Source organism: Protopterus annectens, chromosome 16.part0, assembly GCF_019279795.1.
Source record: "Protopterus annectens isolate FY-2018-M chromosome 16.part0, PAN1.0, whole genome shotgun sequence".
NCBI lineage: Eukaryota > Metazoa > Chordata > Ceratodontiformes > Protopteridae > Protopterus > Protopterus annectens.
Window position 1 is genome coordinate 150,186,979 of NC_056750.1, and position 22,909 is coordinate 150,209,887.

The window sequence follows — 22,909 nt, forward strand, 5'->3', positions numbered from 1 at the left end:
AAGAGGCAACACATTTTCACCAGGAGCACTGGCAAACATGACGGTAGAACTGACATGATTCTGTTACCAGCTACCTAGATTACAGAGATTCAGTCACTGGATATTCTAGAAAGAGTTATATGATATTACATGGAAATCACTTTGAGCCTCTCATTTCAACCTGAGAAAAGCTTTCAGCCATTGAAGATGGAACGCTTACAAATGAAGGGTACAAGCAAAAAGCAAAACAAGACATCCAGCATATCCCAAAAACAGATGGATAAAGGAGATATTTGTCTTCATTACTGGGATGAGGTTAAAGCAGCAATTAAAACCCAACTAATGTAAGAGGAATGGAGAAAGAATCATAAGAATATGGACCTTATTTAAGTTAGGAAAAAGCAATGATAAAAAATTAATGAGAAAAGAAGTTGGGGAAGGCACCTTGATAACAATTGAAACTTAAAGGTACCCAGACTACAAATGGAATTCAAATACTTATCACTCACAGGCAATGGCATAACCTGTACAAAGATGAGATACATGGTGGTTCCACATAGCATTTAATCTTTGATAGATATCATGGTGTTTTTCAGAGGATAAATTAAAAAAAACTGTTAGGTGTAAAGAATATAGTTGGTAACAGTATTGGGGATAAGAAGGCCATTAGGGAAGAACTCAGAAACTCTAACTCTGTGTCATACTCTTTGGAAGGTAAACTTAATTCTTATGAATATGTTGACTTTCCTGTACGGGGTCACACTGTTGATCAGATTTCTTTACAAGTGCTAAAATTTGTCATAAGGATCAGTGAAGGTCAGGCAGCTATATGTTCATTAAAACCAAACAAGTGAGCAGTTCCAGATGGATACCCAGTTAAATTATATAAATGGAGGAGCCAAATCGTTCATCAGAACTGACATAGCTATTTAACATAATCTGGAAAGAGGAGTGCCTTACACCCACAATGTTCCAAGCAATAATTACAATTATCTCTAAGAGTAAACAACTTACAGATATTGGAATCTTCTACCTAATTTCTTGGACAAATCTTGACAGTGAATTTTTGTCTCAGATAGTATGCCATTAATTAGATAGAATATTACCCACCTTAATAATAGTGTCTCAGAAACGATATCTAAAAGGCAAACAGATCACTGACAAGTTACAAGTTCTTTTTTTCACTGTCATAACTGTCTAATAATATTATGTCAAAACTGTATAGTGTATTTTTTGTCAAACTGTTTTAAATAATTGCTTTGTAAACAATACTTGTGGAGCTTTTCTCCCTGGGCCTCTGCTGAAAATGGGCCAGAAAGACAGTCAGGCCTCTCCAGTAAATAAATGTAAAATAAAAAATAAATAAACTATTGCATGCGGTGGTGGTGCTGTGGTAGCGTTGTCGCCTCACAGTAAGATGTTGTCCTGTTCGATTCTCAGTTAGAGCGTCTTCTGTGTGGAGACATGTGTGAATGGGTGTACCTTCGTTGAAGGTTGTGCGTCAGGGCTGGCAACTCGGCACGTAAAAATCTACTGCCAATCATTAGCGGACCGGAGTTTCGCTGTGGCGACCCCTAACCAGGAAAAGCCAAAAGACACAACAACATTGTGTGTCTGATTCTCTTATGAGTTGAATCCAATATGAACATTATACTTTTTGACATAAAAAATATTTTGACATGTTCGAATGAGATTTACATGTTTTATGTACTTGTAGCAGGGTATTTGAGGAAAATGTTTGGCATGGTTGGAAAGTCTACCACAATCTGCTAGTGAGGAATGTCCAGGGAGGTAAGAATAGAGAGATGAGTTAAACACGAGCTTACTCACTTTCCCTTGCACTAGTTATAATCGTTACGGAACAACTAGCCCTAACTGTCTATTCTCTTTAGTAAATAAAATCTGGAGAGTGAAGGGAAGGGCTGCTGATTATTTGTAACTCCTCACAGGTTATTACATGGTCACAGGATAAAATTCTGATAGGATAACCCACAGTTTGCTAACATTAGTCAGAAAGGTTCAAGAGTTATCTGGTATCAAATATACTGAGCCCAAATAGTTTTAATAAGACTTAGACAATAGAAAGGGCCACGAGGCTTTATTTCAGAGCCTTTTCCCCACATATTTAGATCTTCAAATAGGATAAACACTGGAGTCTACCATACTTAGACATCTTCATAATTTAAAAATGAACACATGTGACTTGCTTTAGCAGGGATTTTAAAAGTCCAATACACTGACAGGCAAAAATTAAGCAGATCAAACTAATTGTACTTTTACACATATTATTTATTTTGAGAAAATCATCCTTACCCAGAAATTGCCCCTGTAATATGACATCCAATATGTATTTGATGACTGTATCCTAGGAACAGCTGAGAAACAAACTCTGAGGAGGAAGAGCATTTGACCTGGTAGATATGAGTGGATGAGGTGTTTTACATTTATCCACATACTCAGTGGAAGTTAATATAGCATGGTATCTTTGGAGGTGCCATATGGATGATCTAGTGAGCTCATCTTAAATATACAGTATACCTGACAATTGGATACAGCAATGGCAGGGCGACCTGCCAGAAGATGAAAATTTGTAGTGTAGTTTTGGCCATAGCTCTTCCATTTGAGAACTCCATATGGTCAGCAAGTTGATTCCACAGCATTTTTGGCAAGCTAGGAAAAAAAAAGTTATACATTTGTGAAACCAGATTTATTTATTTTATTTTTATTTTACATTTGTTGACCGGGAGTGTCTGACTGAGCTCAAACTCTTTTTCAGCGGAGGCTCAGGGAGAAAAGCTCCAAGTGTACAAAAAACATTGATATATTTTTAAGAAGGTTTTTTGCCACAGGGAAGAAAACCTAACTCTAAAATGTATGATTTTAGTACTTTTAAATACCACTTTTCACTACATTCTGGGTAATGGTTCACATGTATCAGATGATACTCTGTAAGGAGCAGTCAGGTGTGCAATGCTGGAGCTCTTCTAGGGACATTTTATGGCACTCGTTGTTAGTAACATGTGACATGTGATGGTATAGGAGGCTCTATTTGTCTGGATCTTTCTGAAAGAAAGTAGGATGGCACAAATCTGAAGGAATGTTTCTGTCAGTCAGTAGCCAGAAGAATGGAAAAGGGTTTACAGTATTAATAAAGGAGACAGACTATGAATCAATAAATGAGCATCTGCACTTCTAGCATTTTACCACCAAATAGACTTATTTAGGGATGGTAGAAAGTATGACAACATATCCTGGAGATGTGGTCAGGATGGGCTGACAATTTACACAATTTAGCTCTGCTTTATAGGAAGAATAAGGTAGAAACAGGTGGTGAAGATTTTAAATAACATTTCTAAAAGTTCCTAGTAGCTTTCTATAGAAGACAAGCATGCCTTATTGGATGGAAACTCACTCCAGGCCATGGATCCCTGTATCCTTATGTATTTTCATGTTTGTAGTCAAAGTTACAAGACTATGGGCCAGGGTCCAAAAGAGATGCTCTCAGTGTAAGTGACTTACTTCATTATAAGGCCCATCTATAAACAGGCTTACACTGGTGGCCAGATACCAAAAGACCTGTTATTAACCAGCTGTTAGTGTAAGTGGTTGCTTACACTGAGAGCAGGTTTTTTAGAATCGGACCCCATTACTTCACCAGAGTTGGAAATAAAAAAATCACTACAGCATGTAGATCAAAAAAGCAAGAATTCATTTGAGTGTTGCAGAAAATATTGCTCTCCTTGAAAAGTGATGGGTCAAGAAATCTATAATACCAGCATGGGAAACAGTATTTAACCTTTTTCATTAACGACCTTACATTTTATTTTATTATTTTATTTATTTATTTATTTACATTTGTTTATCGGGAAATTCAGACTGGACGCAGGTCCTTTTTCAGCAGATGCCCGGGGAGAAAAGCTCCACGTCATGTACATGATAAATAGAGTTACAAAGTTGCAGCAATAGTAAACAACATTACAGGTTGTTGGCTTTAATACAATAACAAGATATTGATTATCAGCAGTTTATACAGTAAATGTTGCAAGTTAAGATAGTTTCTTGTCGTTTACAATATTTGTAACAAAGTTGTCAGACAAGATTTTAAAGTATGTAAAGACAACTAGCTATTTCTGACTGTGGTTAGTAGTGGTGGTAGTATAGTTGGGTTAAGAGTCTAGGTGGGGGGGGGGTAAGGCTGGGGGTGTTAGTCTGGATTAGAACAAGGACAAAGCCAGTGCAAATTTAAGTAGAATTTGAATGCAGTCTTGAAAAGGCTGCTGGAAAATAGAGTAGTTATAGAGGGTGGAAGATTGTTCCACAGTTTAGATACGGTACATGAAAATATGGCTTCTCCTGCTGAGTTTTTGGGTTTGATAACAGTGAGTTGATTTTTGTTGCTTGATCTTAGGGGCCTAGTGGAGTGATAGGGCTGGAGAAGGGTTTGAAGGGAAGGGATGTTAAGGGGATGGTTAACAAGTTTATTTGCAAGGGTGAGTTGATTAAAGTGAAGGAGTTGTGGGAGTTCTAGCCAGTTTAGTTCTTTAAGGGAGATACAGTGATGGCTGCGTTAGGAAGTTCCAGTGGCAAATATAGCAATTTTGTTGTAACAAGCATGCAGCTTGTATAGGTCTGTCTGTCTAAGGTTGGTAAGATTGGGGGATGCATAGAGTAGGGTGGAGATTAGCTGGGAATTGGCTATGAAGATTCTAACTGCCTTGGTTAGGAATTGGCGGCTCCGATATAATGCACCAAGTTTCTTATGAACTTTTTTTATTGTTTGAGATATGTGGGTGTCAAATCTAAGTTTGTTGTCTATTTCCACACCGGGTAATTTTGTGTGCTCTGGTGGAGAGATGATGGTATTGTTTTTCGCGAGAATGTTGAAGTGGGGGGGTGTTTTGGGTGGCTTTGGAAGGTTGGAACAGGAGATTGTGAGATTAATATAATGACTCACAGAAATGCTGTATTTTTTTATATATTAATTCATTATAGTAAACATCTTATTATGTTTTTTTTCTAGGTTCCTGTATCTGTCTGTAGAGAACACTGTCATGTTGGATTCAGAAAATCTACAAGACAGGGTCAGCCATCTTGTTGTTTTGACTGTATTGCATGCTCCCCGGGAGAAATTGCAAATCAAACAGGTAAACTGAGATGATTAAAACATTCAGTCTAAGCAGAGCAAATAGTGGATAGGACATAAAACAGAAGTTCTGACTATTTCATTTGTTACGTGTTTTTAAATGTTGTCTTGTAATTCAGACTATCTGAGAATGGTGTTGCGTCAGTAGAAATAAAACATAAATTGAAATGTAAATTGTGTTGGTATATTCTGGACTTACTATGAATGTATTCTACTTGTTTTGCATAATTTTATGCAGAATACAAATGGACGGATGGACAGTGGCCTGACAGAGGCTGGGTAAGCTGAGTTTGAATAGCAGCTCAGGTATGCCCATCCTGGGGAGAGGGGATGTGGTGGTATGCAGATCACAAAACCTTTTTTTAACTGATGATGTACTAAAGAGTATACACACACACACACACACACACACACACACACACACACACACACACACACACACACACACACACACACACACATATATATAAAATGCACTGACAGTAATCTTAGTTATAACAATGTATAGATAGTCATAGACCACATGTGCAAGACTTCTTGTATTTTTTTTACGAGTAGAAAACCTTGCAGGTGCTGATGTAGATACAGAGACAACTTTAGTTGTGTCACAAGCAAAATGGGGGCTGGTTCCAAATTTTTATACGAGATTAAAATGAAATTGACAAGTGTTACCATACCAGTACTATTTTCAAACCTTGTGACGGGTCATACTCTTACGTCTTCCAATGATACTTGTAAATAAACTATAATCCTAGAGAAAGTAATTGACAGACTTTTAACTTTAATAGTTCTCATACAACTAGCATGCTTAGTGTGGTCCATGTAGATAACATCTCATGAAACTAGGATGTTTGTAAATTTTTGAACTTAACATTCTATTTTCTAAATCTATTTCAACATCTAAGAATACAAAACATTAGAAAATGTGCCTGTAGATGAGAAAAAAATAAGAGCTGAGAATGATGTATGAGATGAATTCTTCTTAACCTCTGCTCAACAACTTTCAAATTAAAAGGAGATTGTCCATAAAGATATAAAGCACACATAAAAATATCCTTAAAAATATTTCATATATATATATATATATATATATATTTGTGTGTGTGTATGTTTGTGTATATATATATATATATATATATATATATATATATATATATATATATATATATATATATATATATAGGTTCCCTATATTAGACTGACAGCTCGGAAATTCGACACTCAAAACACCGATGCCAGAAGAAAGAAACCTCAGAAACATGAAAGTTCACATGCCCGACAAACCACAATCCCGACACTTAACAAAACATAAAGTTCACTGTTACACACAACACAAGCACACCAACAACCTAAAAACCTACACTACACCTTACACAAAACCTATAAAATCTATGCACTATCCTTAACCCAAACCCTAACCCTAAGGTCCGACACTACCGCACACTTACCTTACCCGCACCCTAACCCTAAGTTCCTCACTATCGCACACTTACCTTATCAGCACCCTAACCTTAAGTCCCTCACTATCGCACACTTACCTTACCCGCACCCTAACCCTAAGTCCCTCACTATCGCACACTTACCTTACCCGCACCCTAACCCTATGTCCCTCACTATCACACAATTACCTTACTCGTACCCTAACCCTAAGTCCCTCACTATCACACACTTATAGGGTCGCCTCACAAGTTACCCCTGTCAGTGTTTTTACTGTTGGGATTATGACTTGTCGGTCATCTGCTTCGTCGTTCTTCTGGCTTCGGTGTTTTGAGTGTCGATCTTCCGAGCTGTTGGTCTAATGTAGGGAACCCATAGATATATATATATATACATATATTTATATATATATATATATATATATATATATATATATATATATATATATATATATATATATATACCTATACACACAGATACACACACACACACACACACACACACACACACACACACACACACACACACACACACACACACACACACACACACACACACACACACAATCTATTTAATGTAGAGTCCAGTGGTTGACTGTTTTAGCTTCCATTTCCATACCGTGTGACTTTGAATAAGTTACGTAATTAGAAAAGGATTCTGAGTAAGCCTGGAAAAGGTCCATGTGGATCAGATTTCTACCAGATACAATGATAAAAAGGTGATTGTCTACATAAAAGTAAATATCCTTATAAAATTGCACATACATGCACATATCTACCTATCTATCTATCTATCTATCTATCTATCTATCTATCTATCTATCTGTCTATCTATCTATCTATCTATCTATCTATCTCTATCTATCTATCTAAAAAGATGTGTGTGTATGTTTGCATGTGTTTTTATATCTTCTGTCAATGTGTTAGCAACATAAATCAGTTGGAGTTATACAAATCTTTGTAAAGAAAGAGGCTGCAAAAAGAAATAATGAGACAAAGTAAGAGGAGAATATGAGAGAGGAGACCCCAGTGGAAGCCATGAAACAGATAATAACTATGAGAAAGCTGGGAGAGTGTGTGCTGGGTATTAGTAGCAGGAGAACCAGAGGATGTTGTCAGGTGATAGTTGGAGGAGGATGTGCATTTTACTGGTAGGTATCGAAAATAGCAGAGCTAGTTGGGGGATGTGGGATGGGGAGATAGGACTGAATAAATGTGGAATTGGTGCTGAATAAGACTTTCCTGTTACTCTACACTGTTCAATGTAGTTTGGAAATGTTATTATGATGTGACCTCACTGCTTATTTTAAAGCTGAAAACATAGGGGGGTGTTTTGCTGATGGATTCTTTTTTACTGGGTCCAAATGAAGGAGAAGGCTTTGCAATCAGAAGTAAGTGAGTAGTTTATGACAGGGACTGAATGGAGCCAGAAAACCATTGTTTGGGAAACATACGCCAGTTTCTTGCAAATTACAAAGTGCATTCCAAATGACCATAGAGATTGATAATGCCTTTCATCAACTAACTACCCAAAGGGAAAACACACATAATCAAATCCTTTCAAACTGAATGACCACATGTAATAAAAAAAACAAGAGAAAAAAGTAACCAGCAACCAATAAAACAAGAAACCACCAAATTAAACATGTTTTTTTCTGGAGAAATAAAATATCCTACAAACTATGCAAACCACTCGGTATATGGAACACCATGCAATCTGCTCTTTTACACATATATATCCAATTCTATGATTTCACAGACATAGAAAAAGAGAAACAATTGTCACTATGCAATGCCAACTCTCTGACACTGACTCCATTGCTGCAAAATCTTTGATAGCCCTTTCCCCTGGTTAGTCACAATATACAAAGGTACTGCTTGGTAATCAGGTCACTCAGTCACATAATGTATGAAAAGAAATCTACAGTGAACAGGGCTTTATTAAGGTACATTCACTGACTACTCACATGATAAATCCCCTGCTCCTGAGTAAACTAAGGGTAATGTTGGCGCACCAAAGGAATCTTGTGGAAGTGCAAGTGTTAGACTAGATTTATGGGAGGAGCACTACATAGGATAGAGAATTGTGCATGTGAGTACAGAGAGGATAAAGAGGGACCGGTGGTGAAAAGGGAAAAAACATTCTCAAGCAACTGCTACTGGCGTTCTCTATGGCAAGCTTTAACCTGGAAATCGCATTGTATAGTGAAAGAGTTTGCTTCAGTTTAGGTTAGAAGTAGGAAAACATATCGCAGAATGATGGTTACAGCACTAAGATAATACAAAACTCTTTAGTCTGGCAGCTGGTATCCAAGTAGCATACCTTTCAACTTCATAAGGACTATCGTAGCAAAAATTAAAATAATCTATAACACACTAAAGACATTTCCTGGACATACTTTTACTTATTTAGTTACTTTTTAGTATACTTTATTTCTTTCTATGCATCCTCTACTAGTGCCTAATTTGCTTATTTGCAGGTTTTCTGTTTAAAATCCAGTTATTTTTTTCTACCATTGCCATGAAGTATTGCACAAAACCTACATCATTGGCTTAAGCTATGGTAAAGAGCTTTGCTACTGTGATGGATGAAAATTAAACACTATTAAATGGTCAAAAGTTTTATGATAAATAAAAACATTTATAAGACAAAGTTTCTCAGAACTGGTTTGTTCCACTATGCTAGTCCTGCCCCATTTCATCACTGGTGTACTGCTCAGGTACGATTCTTTCTAGTGATAAATTCTTTTATTGCACAATAGTGACCATGACTAAGGAAAGTGGTACTGTATGCAAGTTTTGAAATGTTCATACAACATTTTTCATAGTCACAGCCTTCCAAGTATGAAATAGTACTTGAATACTGTATTATATCATTAAACAATTTGCAGTATCAAACGGGCAACTAACACCTATATTTAATTCCTACAAACATACCTCCTGGCAACAACATTAATACTTTTGAATTCATTCTAGACTGGGCATCCAGAAAGCTTTCCCAAGAAACAATCATACTAGGTGACATCAATATCAACTGATCATCTTGTGACTCACTCCGCCCCACTAACCACATTAATCTACATGGCTTCACTCGATTAATCAATACTACAACACTTGTAGATAAAACATCAAAAAAGGAGCCCATCCTAGATTGGATACTCACCAACAGACCACATAAATCCTACCTCTCAAGCTCCCTCCCAGAAACTCTCAGTGATCACCTACCCACTTATGTAATTAGGCACCAATTAAATCAATTAAAATTTCCCAACCACTATACAAATAATTTCAAAACCTAAGAGTTCATATCTGCACTTAATCAATACATCTGGAGACCTCTCTCATTTCTCCCCCTCAATAGTGCTGTAGAACACTTCATCAACACTTTCCTTAACTTTCTAAATCACCTAGCTCCTGTCAGAACTGTAAGAACTAAATCCAGCTATGCCCCTTGACTGCCTGCTGACCAGAAATACCTGTCTACTTCTTAAGCAAAGAGACAAAGCCTGGGACATATGGCATCAAAATAATACTCAAAGTAATAGACAGGGATTGATCAGAAGCTATGAAATAAAGTAAAAAAACAAATGATGACAGATAAAAGGAACCACTATATAGAAATCCAATCCAAACACAAGACATATAATGCTACTTGTATCTTCGGGTATATAAGGACTTCCATCAATGCTACCTTTTGGTCTATGGTTGAGCGCCATTATTATATTCAACCAGATAGTCTTAAAGTAACCCTTAAATTTAATTCCAAAGTTACTATTAAATGTTGTAAATTTCCTATATTTTATTTGGAAAAAGGAGAAAATTAAAAAAAAATATCCACCATCAATACAACGGCTAATCTTCACCTATGTGAAGAAGTGTGGTAATCATACTATACAGGGAATTAGTATTCCTACCAATAATACAAAAATACAACTAAATTTTACTACTGGAGTTTCTGTAATATGTACTAATGTCACAGTCATTACAGGCCGCATACATTGGCCATATGTTCTATCAATATTAACAGGTAAACCTACCTCTGTTCATACAGACCATTTGGTTAAAATCCCTTTTACCTGTAAAATAGTAGGGAAACAGTATCAAAAGGTTGTGGTACATTTTAACATCACATTTTTAGACACAGGCAGGTGCCGATATAAAAGGGCATGGTATGATACTCTGCTAGGAAGCCTAGGTACAGGCATGGGAGCTATTAATGCAGCTGACATTACAATTCTGACTAATCGATTAAAAGTAGTGGGGGAAAATATCTCTCAGACTGTGCATTTACAAGCATCTTGAAATCCAGAGATATGGAAGACACACCTGCACAATATAAACGATCAGCAGCAATTTTTAGACAATTATGAGGCTATGCAGCTACATCAGTTAAAATTTGATGGTAACATGACAATTTTTGTAAATTGGACAAAATGTACTATGCAATCTTTGTATGTGAAAATTCAGAAAATTAGAGTACAAACTAAACGTATGTTACAAACTGAAAATGTTTGGTGACAATTGTTTAACAAATAGATACCTGATACCAATTGGATTAGGTTATTTACTAAAGTAACATACTGTACTCCACAATATTGTACAGGAAAGTTTATGCATTATAATGTTACTGGTACAACTATTATGTGTCAATGTACCATGTTACCTATAATGTTTCTCGTACCAGAAGGGCATAAGTATTGGTTGCCACAATTTGAAGGTAATTATATAGATATAAGAGAAAAAACATATACAATTGAGTATTGTACACAGACTCAAAATGGACTAATTTGTGGACAGCATTCACCTGTCTATGAACCATGCTTATTGCAGCATTCTGTTAATTTGTGTAAATGGACTATTATGCCTTCTTCTTTTCAAATGTTTATAGAAGTGGCTCCTCAGTATATTTGTCTGGTTACAGATCAAGACGTAGGTCATAATTTAAAATTACCTTTTGTAGGATGTTTATCACATGTTGATTTCCTTACATGGAATAATAAGAGCTAGGTGTTTATTGAACCCATAAAAGTAAATATTTCCAAGAAGTGGAATTATGACTTAATACAGCTTCCCAATGTATCTGTATCCTTGGATAATTAAAAAAAACATAATGAACAATACTAAAATTCTCAGAGAGTATTTTAAAAAAAAGAAATAAAAGTATTCTGTATTATGAGGCATTGAGCATCATTTCAAAAAATAAACTACTTAGTTTGGCTGAAAAGACCAAATAAGGCACTGCTCACAATTGGTGGGATATCTTTACTGGCTGGTCAAAATCAGGAAGAAAATCTGTTAAATTGGTTGATACATCCTGTATTAGTAGTGTTAGGCATTATAGTCATATTAACTATCTAAAATTCCTACCTAAGTTGTCTGCGAAAAACGTATAGAGTTCATCAAATTGTGATGGTTAACCTGAATAAACTAGAACAAGTTTCAATGTGTACCATTGAAGAAAATTTTGAAAATGTGCAGTCATGTTCCTCTTTTTAAATAAAAAGTGGGGATTTTGAGAGTAAAGAACAGGTTAAAATGGATTTCTGTGGATTTTTCTGAAAATGCAAAAAAAGTTCTGCATTTCAGTGTGTTTAGACTTAAACTTAGGTGTGTTTAGTTTAAACTCACCTAACTTAGCAAAACATGTAGCTTGGCATTCATTGTTAATAAGAACCAGAAGTAAAATATGTTATCTCTTATAAACTATGCAGTTTGTGAAACTTATTATCTACAAGTAGGTCAAGACAAACTCTTGTATGCAGCTGTGTCTCAGCAACATGATACTCAAGATAGGCCAAGGACGAAAAGAGTTATTCTTCAGGAACAGAATGTTTAAAATATGAAAAACAAACTGTCAGCAGACTAGCTTCAAAGGAAAAACTTATTATTCTGGCAAATTCTCTAAACTGCTGATGCAGGCAGAAAAGACACTATAAAGATTGGGACTTTTTCTTTTGTATCAGAGACTTTGATTATTCTATTCTTGCAGACCTGATACTGTAAGCTGAAGTACGCTTTTGATGTATATACCTTTCATTGTTAAGCTAGATGTAAACCTTGTGTGCAGTAAATGAATGTCATAACAGCAGAACTCTCTCAGTGTTTTCATTGAGTAAAGGTACAGACTACCTGAATAGTGTAGTTTAACACCACCCAATTCAATGAATACTTCACCAAATCATTCCTTTCCCCTCACCAATAATAATTTTTCGACTTCATATTTAAACCTGTCTGCAGTACAGGTAAACCAAAACTGCTTCTCCTTACAACCTGTCCCAACTAGCACTGTATATAAATATCTGAATACACTTAAAGCCACATCCCTGGACACTGATAAATTACCTGCACAATGCCTAAAAACTGCCACCAAAGCCATCTTCTACCCAATATCTATACTTATTAATCACTCCTTATCAGAACAGCAAGTTACTTCTTTGTGGAAAGTTTCTTATATTATACCTCTCCACAAAGGAAGCAACTCTGGGGATTTATCAAACTATCATACAACTGCCATTCTATGCCCCTTTTCTAAAATCCTTAAAAATGTATACACTCTCAAATAATGCACTATCTCCTCACTAATAATCTCCTAGCCCACACCCAACATGGTTTCCGCCCCAACCATAGTACTACTACAGCCATTATTAGCCTTACCAACACAATAAATCAACACCAAAATAATGGTAACCTAGTACCCACAGTATTTTTAGATCTCTCCAAAGCCTTCAATACTGTCTTTCATCCCAAGCTTCTACATGCTCTCTCTAATCTTAATCTAAGCTTACCTGATTTCAAGACTGTCTATACAACCACCAACAAGCAGTAAAATGGCTAAATAACTTTTCTCCCCTTCTACCTGTCACTCTGGAAGTTCCCCAAGGTCCATCCTTGGATGTCTTCTCTTCAGCATATTCACCAGTCAACTCCATAAAGCTATCTAACATGCCATTTGAATCCAGTATGCTGACGACTCCACTTTAATCTGCTGTGTCCTAACACTCCCTCAACACCAGTAAATAAAACATGAGTCCTTTACTGCTGTTGAAACCTGGATAGCCAACTCTCAACTAATACTTAATCCCAATAAAACACAGCTAATGATATTTTATCCCACTAGAACCATAGACCCACTTTCACAATATTCTCAGCTAATAACACTCCAATCACACTTGTTCGACACACTAAACTATTAGGAGTTATCATAGATAACAACATAAAATTTGACACCCACATTTCACAGACAATAAAAAAGTCCATAAAAAACTTGGAAACATATATAGATGTAAAAAGTACCTCACTAACGATAGTAAAGCTACCATTGCAAGAACACACCTACTATCCTTTCCTTTCTTCTCTATGCCTCCCCCATATTCATCAACCTAAACAAAGCAGATTTAAACAAACTAAACACGTTCTACAATAAACTAGCTAAGTTTGCTACTGATTCACCCATTAGGACATATCTCTGTCTAGCTATCAAGCAGCTGTCCTGGCTGGAATTGCCCAATCTACTCACATACAACCAGCTTACTATAGCCCACCAAATCTTGTATTATCCTGACAGAGTACCTGCACTTCAGGGCCTCCTTAATAACTATTCTAACATATGCCTTTTAAGAGCCAGCAACAAAGCCCTGATTGACATAACCAAAAGCAATAATAACTCTGGGGATTCTTTATATTCCACTTCTGTTTCAAAGATATGGAATTCCATCCCCATAGATATTAGGTCTACAGAAAACAAAAATACTTCTAGAAAACTCCTCCAGTCCCATTTAAACAGTTCTTGGTTATGTAACCCTGGGTAGCCTGCCTTACAAGATCAATACTGCACTTGTATCTCCTAAGAAATCTTCCATTAGCTACTACCTTTGTTCTTCTCATATTTGTGTGATTACTGCATTAACCACTGTTGAATGTAACCTTATAGCTGTATAATTCATAGGTTCATAGATTAGTACTAGGCTAACTGCCCTTGCGAGCCATTTTAATCCTAGCCAATTATCCCTTGTGAGACTGAAACCCTGCATCATTTGTTTGTAAGGCAAACACCTTAACCATTAGGCCACCCTCCCAACCAGCTGTCCTACTGTCAACCAACTAGCCTAATTGTCCTACAACCATATTGTCTTTGGTTACACAATGTTTATTCACTTTATGCTCATTGCTTTTATATACCTTTTTCTGTACTCTGTATTACTACTAGTACAGTGCTAGTAGTACTGCACTCTTAATTTGTGAATGCTTTTTACTGTGCAAATCTCTGTGAGCTGTGTAAATTGTATTTTCTGTATTAATTTTGGTGGAGATTTTCTCCCCAGTTCTCAGCTGAAAATGGGATTCTCACCCAATCAGACTCTCCCGGATAACAAATGTAAAGTAAATAAATAATACATAAATAGTTGTGAAACGGTAATTTCTCTTGTTTATAGTGATATGGACATCTAGGAGTTTAAATGTGATATCCTGAGGAATCTGTTATGAGGTGATGATGTCCTTGGCAAAGACAGATACTCCTCTCACAATTTCCTGTAAGTCTGAAGATATGATAGGCACTATACTCAGGAACAGAGAGAAATGCCCTTGTTCTGCAACGCTGTCTTTGTAACTAGCCATGTATGAATATAGTCAAATTGCAGGCATCCCTCAAGTTTAAACATTTCATTTTGTAAGGCTCTTGGCACTGAGTAGAGCCACATCAATGTGCTCCAAATTAGAATTTACTAGTCTGGAATGTACATCAGATGAACTCTTCCTAAAAAGAATCACTGTGGAGGCAACATAGGCTTTAGCCGGGGTCTATATTATGTTTTATGTAAAGGGGATATATACATTTTATAGTTAACTTAAGTATGGAATAAGAGAACATTACCCCTTTTAGATGGTTAATTGAGGATTGATTTAACCGAAATGCTCATTCATTATTTAACAATGCAGTCTGCTTGTATTTTTTATCTGATGAAGTCCTCCCAGTGAGCAGGACAACAAGCGCTTCAGAATAAAGCTTGTTGGATTACCCGTGACTTTCTGTGCCTTCGTGTTTTTTTCTATATTATAATACCGAAAATCCTTTTAAGCGAACGTGAAAACACCGACACGTATTGCGCGAAACGCGATTATGTCGAATGTACTAAACCGCAAAATCCAAAAAGTCGAAGTGTCATGGTTTGCTCCATCTGTGGTACAGCTCCATAAGGTAAGTGTGCGATAGTTATGGACCTTAGGGTTAGGGCGCGGGTTAAGGTAAGTGCATAGATAGGTAATGCATGTAAGGTTTAGTGTAGGGTTAGATGTAGGGTTTTGGTGCTTTACTTTAGGGTTAGAAGTAGGGTTTTGGTTAGTGTATGTATGTGGTTTATTTATTTTGTTTGGGTACGCAGTATGTAGTGGGAGGTGGTGTTGGCCGACTATGGGGGTTCGACTTTTTGTATTTCGTGGTTTAGTATGTTCGACATATTCGCGTTTCTCGCAATACGTATCAGTGTTTTCATGTTCGCTTAAAGGGGTTTCGCTATTATAATATAGACCCGCTTTAGCCAGATTTTGAAAGCTTCTGTAACACAGGTGCTTATCATCCATCTCATTCCAGTCTGACACATATTGGATCCCCCTGCAATGACACCAGCCACATAGCTAGTTATTAAAGCCAATGATCTTTTTTTTTAAACAACTTTTTATTAATTTTAAAACAAAGATTTTACAAAAGTATTTAAAGATCAATAGAACAAAACATAATTATTTACAGATGTCCACAACTAAATCAAAATCAGAAAACTAAATCATTAAGATTTATCAAGCAAATCACTTAATTTTGACCAAAATCTAAACTGGTGAGTAATATTCAAAGTTCTCATTTTGCCAGTTGACAATTATTTTTTACATACATTTTTTGCTAAATTAATGAACTCGGTGAAAGAAAAAGAAATTTTACATTTCCAATTCTTTGTATAAAACCAATTATCTTGACTTTGAATCTTAGCATCATTCTGGGTTTAGATCAGTGTCTTTCCTCCCTCAACCCATGTATATTGTAAGATCAATCATATCCTTCAGCATATCCATCTGGGTAGAGGATCTAAGGTCATTCACCCAAATGTGGATAACTATCAAGTAATAATTAAATTTGTCAGGATGGAGGGATATAAGAGCCCTTGCCATATTCTGGATCTTGGTTCCAGAAAGACAGCAAACTCTTTCTCTATTCTTCTCCAGCTTAGTGCAGTTGGAGTATGTGTGTTTGATGATAGTCACCTATTACTGACGCATTACTATGATTAGATGTAGTCTTGCTGGGTCATAAGAGCTTGTAATCTGCACCCCTGCGACTCTTAGAGATATGTGTAGTAACTGTGGGTGTGAAGCGTGAAGATGGGTCTTTCGACATGTGACATGAGTGATTTCTGTCTTTGGCCTAATGAATGAAAATGCACACTGTGAGGTCCATACTAACAGTTCTTTAGCTAATTAGAAAAACAGGGTCTATATGACGCTATCAAATGGACTAAATAGCGAGTGCTATTTAGTCGATCCAATACTGTCGAAATGGCAAAATAGTGAAGTCACGGAACATCAAATTTTTTCCCAGGGAAAAAAATTGGTGGGCCGTCTTCGGGACTTTGCCATTTCCTCCACTATAGTGCAATCTCTGAGTTGGTATATTTAAGTAGGGGGGGGTGTGGGGGGTGAAGCCCACCACTTAAATTTGTGTTTAAGTTTATTTTTCTTTTATGGAGCAGCAATTTTTTTCCCTGGGAAAAAAAATCTGCTGTTCCGTTTGTTCGATATTTTGTTGTTTCGATATTATCGGTAGATGAAATAGCGTTCGCTATTTACATCATACGATAATATGATATAGATGGAGAAAAACATACAGCTGTGTCACCTATTTGCTTGTTAAACATATAACTTCTACAGCTGTGTCTTGTTTTCATGCTGGTAAGATGCCATGTGTTTAGTTTTGCATAAATGATGGCTAACTGATTCTACAAACTATTATGGACTGCAGTTCAATCGCACAGGAAATAAAATTGTATCATAAATGCATGAAAATACCTGCTACAACTATTTTATAACTATTGGATTCTTGCTTTTTGTTTAGATTCCACTGAATGTCTGAAATGCCCAGAGGATCAGTGGCCCAGTGACACAAAGGAGAGGTGCGTAATCAAAACCACTGAATTCCTTTCTTATGAGGACTCTCTGGGAAGAACACTGGCAGCTGTATCCATTGCATTATCACTTATACCACTGATCATCCTTGTTATCTTTGTTAGACACAGCAGGAAGCCTTTGGTCAGAGCCAGCAATCGCCAGCTCAGCTGCCTTCTGCTCTGTACTCTCATGATGTGTATTCTCTGCTCCTTAATTTTCATTGGTAGGCCAAGGAAAGTGACATGCGCGGTACAACAAAGCACCTTTGGAGTCATTTTTGCTCTTTGCCTTTCTTGTGTGCTGGCTAAAACAATCATGGTACTGATAGCATTCAGTGCTACAGACCCACAGAGTTGCCTGCACAGCTGGACAGGATACAGAGTTCCCTATTTTGTGATAATTGTTGGTGTAAAAGTTCAAGTTACTATATGTGGTCTTTGGGTGGCAATGTCTCCACCATTTGTAGCACTTAATACAAAAGTGCTAAAAGAAAAAATTGTCATAGAATGTGTTGATGGGTCTACTGTTGGATTCTGGTGCATGATGGGGTATATTGGATTCCTAGCTTTTGTCTGTTTTGTTCTTGCCTTTATAGCCAGGAAACTCCCAGATGCATTTAACGAAGCAAAATATATTACATTTAGTATTGTGGTATTCCTTAGTGTTTGGGTATCATTTATCCCAGCTTACTTTAGCACAAAAGGAAAATATATGGTTGCACTAGAGATATTTGCCATTTTGGCATCAAGTGTTGGAATGCTTGGCTGCATATTTTTTCCAAAATGCTACATTATCTTCTTGCGACCAGACTTAAACACTAAAAGCAATATAAGGGGAAGGTAGGAGGAAATGAGTGATCTCATACTTTAGGAATTTTTACTGTGATGTCATAAGCTAAAGGATATTTAAAAATGTATCTTATATGACACACTTCTATAAAGATCCATCTGGGGTCTACTGAAAATATTTTAATTATTTTATAAAAAATTAGCTTAAGAGTACATCTGAAGGTGGATATAGCTAGGTGGACAACTGTAAAATTGACTATAAATGCAGTACAGAATAAAATTATTTGTCCAACAAACTTTGATTTCACTGATGCTGCTTCTGCCGTATATTGTAAGCAACTAAAGTTAGTTGCAGCTTATGCTCCTCCTATTAAAACACGATAATAAAAAGAACTGATGGCTGCCTGTTTTTCTGTAATCATATTGTGGCTTCTTCTTCTTTAACGTGGCCCTATTTGACAAGATGTTCCATTGTTTTCTCTCTGTCTTCTTACGTCAGCAGTAGTGCACATTTAGCGTTGCCCATATTAGGAGACATAACATAAATTGTCAACGCCCTTCTTTCTGTAGAGGAAAAAAATATAAGTGACTGATTGTGACAACAGAATATTATGACCAATGGTCTATACAGCCACTCAGATGATCCACCTTTGCCTATAGTTCCTGCATCTGTGAGGTGTTATTGACCCCAGTGCACTACTTTGCTCCTTAATTTATTACTAGTGTCCCGAGAACTCAGTGATTCATCCAGTTTGTCCTGCTCCTTCTGGGAGCTATCGTCTTAGCAAAATATCTCTCAGCTGTCCAGATTTTTGCATAATGTCCAGATTTTTGCCTTGTATTTTTTGGTCCATTCCTCACAAAATTTGTGGTTTTCTGGATTTTTGAGACAAATTAGTGAAGGCTGAATTCAGTAAATAATGACAGGAATTTGAATTTCAGACTTCATATCCTTCAGAAAATGCATGGTAACATAACACCTTTTATTCTTGCAACTTTTTAAGTTTATAAGAGTGATATTTAAAATGTGCCCCTACTTTTGGGACTTTGTCCTCCCATTATTTTTGGCTTTGCCCAGATTTTTTTGTGCTAAGAGGTTGAGAGGTATGCTTAGCAATGATTTGCCAATCAGATGTAATGTCTGCACATTGTTTATATTGATATCTGCCTGTATTCTTTGTCTATATTTTTCTAAACATGTCTGCCTGAGTTTATCACTCAGTGATGTATGCACTGCCTTTTTTTTGGTATGTGGAGCTTTTCTCCCCGGGCCTATGCTGAAAATGGACAAATATCCAGTCGGACTATCCCGGTCAACAAATGTAAAATAAAATAAAATAAAGTAATAAGAAACATACTTTGCCTTGATGATACTGATCACTCCAAGCTTTAGAAGACTAACATTTGATTAAAACTGGACAATGTATTATTTTTTTACATTTCTTTCTTTCTTAGTCCTTCTCCACTTGCTGCCACATTCTCAAAAACAGAAGATTTTTGAGTTTCATTGCTGATTGTCACAGGTATATAGTATCAGTTTGCATGCATTGCTCTCACATGTAAACAGTTTAGGACATCTATCTGCATCCCTCTAAAGTCTATACCCCATCAAGTATTTTCTGTACTGCTTCTGGGTGAAAAAACTCTAGCCTAGCCCTTCTAGCCTCTGGTTGTATCACTTCTCCTCCATCTCAAGGATATTTTTGGTAGTTTTTTCCTCTGAAATTTTCTTCAGACTGAGGGCACTTCCATTTTATGGCCTCCACAACAGTATATGGTGCTTAATGTGTGGTTTGGGTTCGGCCCTGCAGAATGGAAGCCTTACCTCTTTGCTTAAGGAACCTTTCCTGTCCCCTCAGGGTATGTTTACTGCTGCTATTTTCTTGTCTGTCTGCTCCCATTGATCCTGTCCAGGTATGATAAACTCCTGGGCTCATCTTTCTGCTCTGTTAGCATCACGTCACAGGTGATACTTCACACCAAGGACGTCGTGACCGAAGTGAAGCACTTTATATTTTTTTACGGTCTGTCCCAGATGCTACTTTTCTGTTTAGTTCTTCTGCCTTTCTAAAAACTTCCCTACACTATTCCTCTCACTTCTACAGCTATCTTTGTGTCATTAGCAAAGGGGCTGATCCTGTTTTCTTTTCCTTGGGATGTCTAAGGAAGGCATACTGAAGAGTACTGGACTCAGGAAAGGCTCCTAATTTAGTCCATCAGTCACTTCCTAATTACTGCTAGCACCCCTTGCACCATTTAGCCATGCATCTATCTACTCAATCTTGGTTCTGTCCCCAAACATTCCAGTTTTCCTATCAGTCCACTATATGGGACCAAGTCAAAGGCCTTGCCGAAATCTGAGTAGATTATGTCTGCTTGTACTCCCATGCCAAATTCATCAATAAATAACTCATAAACGTGGAACAAATTTTATAGGCAGCTCTTCTGGCCATGAGCTCATGTTGGTAGGTGTTCTGTAGAATGCTGGCATATTGAAATACTGTTAGCCTTAGCTGAAGGGATGTATCCATGGATATCATTGTCACTACTGTAAGCTAATAGGCTTGCTTTTCTGCAGCTATTTTTTCTGCTTCCCTTTGTTCAACTACACCACATTTGCTCTCCTCAAGGCCACCATCACTTCTGCACTAGCCGGTGATCCAATGAAGACCATGGAAAGAATCATCATGGACCTTAACAACAAGGACATAGATGACCTTCAGACTCTAGACTCAACCCAATTTGGCTTTGTTAAGGGTATGTCATGCTTATTAAACCTAATAAACTTCTTTGAGAAAGTCACCAAAGCCCTGGATGAGGGTAAGACATTGTATACCACCTATCCTGACCTCGTCAAGGCTTTTGACACAATCCCCCACTCAGGTATCAATGAGAATCTCTCCCAGCTGATGGGAGCAAGAAGGAGTGTATACATATTTGGCAACTGATGAAGGGTCAACAATAAAACATGACCAAATGTGAATAAAACATAGCAAGGATTATTTTAGAAGACTTAAATTAATACTGAAAACAGCATCAGCATCTAGACTAGAAATAGATAAAAATCAGGTGGTAACACTGAGCCACAAAGCATTATAGAAAATGATGAAGTTTATATTACATGGGATCACCCATTATCAACAGTTCAAAGTGACTACAGTGCCTTACATACAGACAGACACAGAGTCGTACAATACCAGGATTTGCAGGCAGAAAAAAGGACAATTAAGACAATGTGGAAGGATACCCAGACAGTTTCAATAGTAGTAGGAGTAATGGGTCTTATAAAAAAGGATTTACAATAATACTTAGATATGTTACTAATACATGCAACTCTGTATGAATTGCAGAAGGAGTCATTACTGGGCACATTGCGGGTGCTGCAAAGAGCACTTTGGGCTGACATCAAAGACTGAAACAATACTAATTTCATGAACTTTAATGATAGTTTGACTTAGGAATTAGGCATTAGAAACCCAAATGACTTGGAGAAATTAAACTTGAGGAATTAACCTTTATGTCACTACCTGGGTAACCAATTGGACCACCAGCAGAACACATGCTGTCAAAGTTTGTGACTCAACCTCTGACAGTAGACCCATCACCACCGCCATACCACAAAGATCTGTGCCTGGCCCTTTACTGTTTGAAATCTATTTTTCAGGATTCCAGGCTAAAGTAGACAGTCTTTGTCTTACCAAGTTCGCTGATGATTGCAAATTGTGTGAAATCATTGAGTCTGCCAACATTGTGAACATGTTACAGGACTGGCTAACACAGACAACTGACTGGTACCAAAGCCACAGTCTAAAACTAAATGAAAAAAGTGCACTGTTGTTCCCTTTGTCAAAGTAGCATTCCTCGCTAATTACAGTGTTGACAACACCCCCTTAAGCTCAAACCCAGAGGTGCAAGACCTGAAAACAAAGGTATATATCAATCTGAACTTCGACTACCAAGTTTCCACAGTAGTAAGGAAATCCTTCTACATTGCGCACCTCATAAACAAGGGCATCACATCCAGTTTTAAGGATGTTATGACTCCACTGTACTTGACCCTCATCAGACCACTAACAGAGTTCAATGCCCCCTTTTGTATGTACCTCACCAGATACCTGCAGCAGCTGGAGAGACCACAGAGTTTTTTTACCAAGAAAATACAGGGCCTCTAAACCATGACATACATGGACAGACTGAAAGTCCTGTTCCTGTACTCTGTATCATATAGGCTGCTGAGAAGGCACTTATGGCTGGCCTACAGGACAATCTCTGACTCTGCTGTGATGGAAATGCTGCACATCTGTAAATCTAATGGCACAAGTGTCACTTGCTCTAGGGATCTTAACCTGGTCTGTTGCAACAACAGAACATCCTGGAGGGACAGATATATCTCCAAGAGACTGCCGCTCCTC

General features: G+C 37.1%; 1 protein-coding gene across 1 annotated transcript in view; it reads left to right on the forward strand.

Annotated features, from left to right (window-relative positions):
• Positions 1 to 18,552, forward strand: part of LOC122790535 (vomeronasal type-2 receptor 1-like) — a 286,288-nt gene extending 267,736 nt beyond the window's left edge. Inside the window, exons 5-6 of the mRNA XM_044058084.1 lie at positions 5,000 to 5,123; positions 17,657 to 18,552. Coding sequence (XP_043914019.1) covers positions 5,000 to 5,123; positions 17,657 to 18,552 — 1,020 coding nt within the window. The remainder of the gene's footprint in view (positions 1 to 4,999; positions 5,124 to 17,656) is intronic.
• Positions 18,553 to 22,909: the final 4,357 nt, after the last annotated feature.